Genomic DNA, 6,324 nt, shown 5'->3' with positions numbered 1-6,324 from the left:
AGAGGCAGGTGGATCTCTGTGAGGTTAAGGCCAGTCAAGGCTACACAGAGAAACCTTGTCTCAAAACAAAACAACAACAACAAAAAAAACTAAATAAAATTGAGCCACTAAACTGACAAACTAATAAATCCCATAAACTTAAATTATTTTAACTTATTTAGTAAAATTACATGGGACGAGAGAGACGTCTCAGTGCTTTAAGAGTGCTTACTATTCTTACAAAGGACCCAGGTTCTGTTTCCAGCACCCACATGGTGGTTCATAATCACCTCTAACTTAAGTCCCATGGGATCTTAGGTCTTCTTGTGGGCTCTAGAGGCATCTACACACAGGTGGTACACATATGCTTACATAAGCACACACAAATATATACACACACAAAAAAATATAACTGTAAAAAATATATTACATGGGCCGGTGGGGGATAAGGCCCCAGGAGGTGCTGGGTGGCCCGGGCTCCACATACACATCCAGGGCTGGCACCCGAGGGCACCAGTGTAACCCAGGGAGCCCTGCAGTCCTGGACAGTCTCCTGAGCTGGGGCGCTGCTGTTTGGAGTTCTCTATCTAGCGTTCTATTTATTTATTTATTTTTAAAGATTTATTATTATGTATACAGTGTTCTGTCTGTATGTACACCTGTACACCAGAAGAGGGCATTAGATCACATTATGGATGGTTGTGAACCACCATGTGGTTGCTGGGAATTGAACTCAGGACCTTTGGAAGAACAGGTGGTGCTCTTAACCTCTGAGCCACCTCTCCAGCCCTAGCATTCTATTTGTAGAGGGGTGAAGATGAAGACTGTCAAGGAATATTGACACTCAGGAGCCAGAATAACTATTTCCAAATGAGCAATCCAGGAAGGTGGGTGAAGACACGCAGAGGCTAGCTTGCCACTTGGCCTGCCCTCAGCAGCAGCCACTATGATGTGCAAGTGTGAGGCGGAGAGATGGCAGAGGAAGAGAAGCAGACGGTTTGAGCACTATGGAGAGAGGTGGAACTGGAGTCTCGAGGCTGGAGAGGGATAGCCTGGCCTGCCACCTGAGGCTGTGCTGGAGCACTGGCCAGCGCTGCCACTCAGGACCATTTCTGGGTCTGCATTGATGTCTGTGGCTCATCTTATCACTAAAGACCATGTGGACGTCCCTGGTCTGGGCAGCCACCTGGGACCATGTTGATGACCAAGGACTGTGGCGAGCTGGCCCCGCCCCTCACTACCTAAGCCTCTCAGGAGACCTGGCCCTGAACCTCATCAGGGCAGCACAGTAGAGCTTGGCTCTGGGGGCACAGACATAGGCAAACTAGGCCGAGTGGTGAGTGTGGGAGGTCTGTGGTGTGGGCGAGGGAGAGATGCCTCCCCCACCCCAAGCCTGGACAGTGGAAGGAGAGACCCGCCTTCCACAAGCCACCCTCCGCCTACACACACACCAGAGCCCATGTGAGAATATATATAGTCCCACTCACAGATTAACAAATGTTTGAAAAATTACTAGCATACGTTAGAAAATTAAGTGTGTCTTTGTTCTTATGGTCCTTGAGTTAAAAAGGACAAAATAAAACCCTAACAGGCAATAAAAGTAATCCACCAGATATTTTTGGCTAATAAGTTGTTTTTATGCTGATGTGTGCAAATGAGTTTATAAATTATTGAAAGAAGATAATTATCTCCTTATGAATCAGGCTAGCCAGGAAGACATAATTCATGGGAAATGTTTTCTGAGTCTCCGTTCCTCTCAGGAAAACGGGTTGGCAATTACATAGAAGTAACCTTCTGAAAGCTGCCCGTCACTGTCAAGAAGTGCCATCACTCTGAAACCCTGTGACCTGGGCTGACAGAACTTGGAAGAACTTGGAAGAGCAAGCATAGTGATTCATGCCTTGAGAGGTAAAGACAATTAAAGGCAGGAGTTCAAAGGGCATCCTCAGCTACATCTGAGTTACTGGAGAGCCTGGGCTAAAGGAGGCTCTGTTTCCCACTCCTTTTCCTCCTCACTAAAGTGTTCTGAACAGCTGATCTGGGACAGTGCTGAAGAGGCCCTAGGCAACATCTCCCCAGTGAACACAGGCGAGATGCTCCATGTATATGAAACATCCGTTTGTCCAGTGTAATGGATGTAAATATGTTTTTGTTTTGATCCCAAGTGTGGGATGGGGAACAGACTTGTGAGAAACAGGTGACGTTTATCCACTAGAAGAGGAACCACCTCATGCAGGGGTTGGTTTTTGCCAGCTGAAACATATCCTAGTACAGACTCTGAGAGGATATATATACGAGCCCAAAGCAGGAGGCAGGGGCTTTTTGGATCTTGGTATTGTTTGCCTGTTCATCGCTCCATTTCGAGATGCTCCTAGAGAGAACTGTTCCAGAGAAAACTTCGGGGCTCCAGGTTCCGGCTGCTGCTCCAGGTTCCGGCTGCAACTTTGGTTGAATTGCTGGTCTGCTGAAATCCTGTCGACTATGCCAGGGGAATCGCTCCCAGGAACTGAGTCCAAAAAGGTCTATTTCTCCTGTTCCTACTAGCCTCTTTTCTCCCTTATCTAGGGTAGGTGGGCTGGGAGGGAGGTTTAAGCATTAAAGAACCTCAAAGTAGGTGTGGAAAAGGCGAAGCCTCCAGCCCAGCTCTGGGGAGGGAGGCCTGTCTCAGGCAGCAGTGTCTGTTCTCCGTGGTTCCTGTGATGAAAATGAGGGCTGATTCCCTTTCAACCTGTCCTGAGGCCAGGCTCATAAAGGCACTACTTTTTTTTTTTTTTAAGATTTATTTATTATGTATACAATGTTCTGCCTGCATGTAACGTCTGCATGACAGAAGAGGGCATCAGATCTCAGTAGAGATGGTTGTGAGCCACCATGTGGTTCCTGGGAATTGAACTCATGACCTTTAGGAAAGCAGGCAGTGCTCTTAACCTCAGAGCCATCTCTCCAGCACCTTCCCACCCCAAAAGTTCTGGGATTTCATATATATGTCACCACACCCAGCTATAAATTAATTTTAATCCCTAAAATAATTTAACTAAAGTCTTGCTGGAATACATCAGGCAATGTTTGTATAGAGAGCAGAGAAATACCATAAATCTGTCACTCAAAGTGTAAAGAAGCAGGGAGTGAGGCTAAGACGACAAACGCAGAGGCAGGATGAACTGGGCGGAGGGTGGGGGAGGGGAGAGGAGGCGGGGCCAGGCCCTTAGGGCTTAACATCCTCTTACATAGTGCAAACTGAGATGCTGAGGAAACTGCTCAAAAACAATAGCTGCGCCCCGCAAACATAAGCCAACCTATCCATTACAAAATCATTACATTTTACCACTAAATCAATATAAGATAGGTATTATATGGCAAACTCCTGTGTCCGTGGATGCAAAGGAATGAAGTGTCTCTAGGCTTGAGTGCATCCGCCTGCTCAACTAGAGGGACCCTCTGCTCCAGGAGACTGACGTGCCAGACCTACTCAGGCCGGCTGACCTGCTCACAGCCGCCGCCCGTCTGTGCTGCTTGCGCTCTCTGTTAGAGGCACACTGTTCCCCTTAGCTCCTTGCAGATGTGTAATTTTTTCCTCATGGTGGCTCACAAGGCGGCATGGACTGTTGCAGGTTCTGCTTTGTATCACAGCCTTCTGCTTTTCCAAAGAGATGCCAGGCACGGGCCATTTTGCGAAGTTTAGCAAGATTGGGCTTATCCTATGAGAAGAGAATAACTATAATTAACAAATATTTTAAAAGTATTTCAAAGAATGGCTGGAAAATGTGTTTAGATTTCTCCTTTCTGGATTCAGAAAAGATGATAGCATTCCTCAGAATTAAACTTTAAGTCTAGATTTTTTTTTTATTTTAAAGATTTATTTATTATTATGTTCTTCCTACATGCACACATGTGCACCAGATCTCATTACAGATGGTTGTGAGCCATCATGTGGCTGCTGGGAATTGAACTCAGGACTTTTGGAAGAGCAGCCAGTGTTTTTTAACCTCTGAGCCATCTCTCCAGCCCAAGTCTAGACTCTTATCTCCTCAGTAATGGGGGTAAGTGGGTTTGTGGAGGCATGGTGGGGCTGTTTTGCCTGCATATATGTCTGTGCAACATGTATGTGCATGTCTTGTACCTGCAGAATCCAGAAAAGGGTGTCAGGTTTCTTGAAACTGGAATTGCTGATAGTTGTCAGCTGCCATGTGGGTGCTGGGAATCAAACCGGGGTCCTGCGGAAGAGCAGCCAGTGCTTTTAACCACTGAGCCATCTCTCTAACCCCATAAAACACAAGTTTTAGTGGAGTAAAATCCACTGGATAAGCCAGGGAACAGTATATGAAATCTCCATGCAGGAAAAGACTTTACAGCTATTAGCAAGAAAGAGCAAAGAAAGGGTTCTGGAAAGCAGCTCCCTAGCGCCCTCATGCACACTCCCTTCTCTTCCATCCCTACAGGACGCTGCAGGTGGCTCAGTGGTTAAGAATCCAGGCGGCTCCTGCAGGGCACCTGGCACGAGCCAGCAGCACCACGTGGTGCCTCACAAGCAGACGGAACTCCAGTTCTAGTGGCCTGAACACCCTCCTCTGGCCTCCGTGGGCACCATGCACACACGTGGTGCTCCAACATGCATGCAGGCAAAACACACATACACATAGATCTAAATAAGAGTAGCAAGTGTTCTTAGTTGAAGGACTCCGTGCATCTGCTGCATCAGCTACAGTTCTGTTCACGCGCTGCTCGTATCACAGATCGCAGCCACAGCACAGTGGCCGGCTTCCTGTCTGATGATGAAACACTAGCTATCCTCCTTTGAGATAGCTAGCTCTAACTGCAGGACACATCCCAGTAAACACTTCTGACAGCTGTGAGTTCGAAGCATTTCTACTTCCAAGAATAGTCAACCCTGAGGCTGGTAGGCAACTGATGGTCAGGGTATATGTGCACATGCTGAGCTTACAAACCAGGAGCCCAGCACGGACACAATCTGTCACTTTAGTCTAAGTGAACTGAAAGACCAAGTGTATGGCCTTAAATAAAACTTTCAGGGCATGCTTTTCAAAACTCCTGTTTGTGGGAGGATAAAGATGGATTACAACTAGATAAGCTGAAAAAGAAAGAAAAGATAAACTTTGTTCCTTTCTGATTCCAGAAGGTCTTACTGGTCATTTTTTGTCAACTTTACATAATCTAGCATCACCTGGGAAAAGAGGGAACCTCACTTGAGAAAACACCTCCATCAGACTGGCCTTTAGGCAAGTCTGTTGGGCATTTTCTTGATTAATAACTGGTGTGGAGCTGGGCACAGTGGCACACGCCTGTAACCCCAGCACTCGGGAAGCAGAAGCAGGCAGATCTCTGAGTTCAAGGCCACCCTGGTCTAGAAAGCCACTCCAGGGCAGCCAAGGCTACACAGAGAAATTGTCTCCAAAAACCAAACCAAAACAAAAAATTGCTGTGGGAGGGTCCAGCCCACTGTGAGTGGTGCCACTCCTGGGCAGCTGGTCCTCGGTGAATGAGCCACGGGGAGCAAGCCTGTAAGCAGCCCTCTCCTGGGTGTCTGCATCAGTTCCTGCTTCCAGGTTCCAATCCTGCTTGAGGCCCGGCGTGGTGGTGCACGCCTTTAATCCCAGCACTCGGGAGGCGGAGGCAGGTGGATCACTGTGAGTTCAAGGCTGGCCTGGTCTACAGAGTGAGTCCAGGACAGCCAAGGCTACACAGAGAAACCCTGTCTCAACGAAACAAAACAAAACAAAAACCTCAAAAAACAACAACAACAAAATAAAACCTAACACAACCAGCCCTGCTTGAATTCCTACAGTATAATTAATGGTGTATAAGCAAAATTAACCCTTTTCTCCTACAAGTGTGTTTTGGTTGGTTTTATCAAAGCAACAGGAAACAACCAGAACAAAGTCATTACTGTACCTGTTTTTCCTGCTCCAAGTGGTCCAGGTCAGCTAAGGGCAGCATTGAAGGTCTCCCATGAGCACACTGGAATGGCAGCTGGCACAAGGACAGAGCTTCGATTAGGCGATAGCTCTCCTCTAGGCTCAGGGAATCATTAAACTTAATGGCCCCTAAATGAAAGAGACAGCAAAAGGTTATAGTGTGCATGGTGAGAACTGATGCTCAGGACCTGGACAAAGTAATAGATAAAGGCTGTTTCTTGGACTTCTTTTAGTCTGGCCTTTATACTGTTTAAAACTGGCACCTGAGGGCATGGAACAGACTAAGGCCTCAGGACTTCCCTTTTGTCTCAGCTTCCTTATGGAGTTTGTCCCTCTAATCTCTCAGGAAGGGCATTCCTTAACCTGTTAGGATTTTGCCTTGAGGTTTTTTCCCAAAGCCATAAGTGCAATA

General features: G+C 47.0%; 1 protein-coding gene across 3 annotated transcripts in view; it reads right to left on the bottom strand.

Annotated features, from left to right (window-relative positions):
• Positions 1–3,304: 3,304 nt before the first annotated feature.
• The window catches only part of MLH3 (mutL homolog 3), a 35,956-nt gene continuing 32,936 nt past the window's right edge, over positions 3,305–6,324 (bottom strand). For all 3 annotated transcript variants that reach the window (XM_084791463.1, XM_084791462.1, XM_084791464.1), the window contains 2 exons: positions 5,890–6,041; positions 3,305–3,677 (listed from right to left, as the gene is read on the bottom strand). In XM_084791463.1, the coding sequence (XP_084647589.1) occupies positions 3,555–3,677; positions 5,890–6,041 (275 nt within the window). In that variant the 3' untranslated portion in view covers positions 3,305–3,554. The remainder of the gene's footprint in view (positions 3,678–5,889; positions 6,042–6,324) is intronic.

Source organism: Acomys minous (genome assembly GCF_964271855.1).
Source record: "Acomys minous genome assembly, chromosome: 8".
In the NCBI taxonomy this organism is placed as follows: domain Eukaryota; kingdom Metazoa; phylum Chordata; class Mammalia; order Rodentia; family Muridae; genus Acomys; species Acomys minous.
Note: the sequence above shows the minus strand (reverse complement) of the source record. Positions and strands in the feature narration are given on the sequence as shown.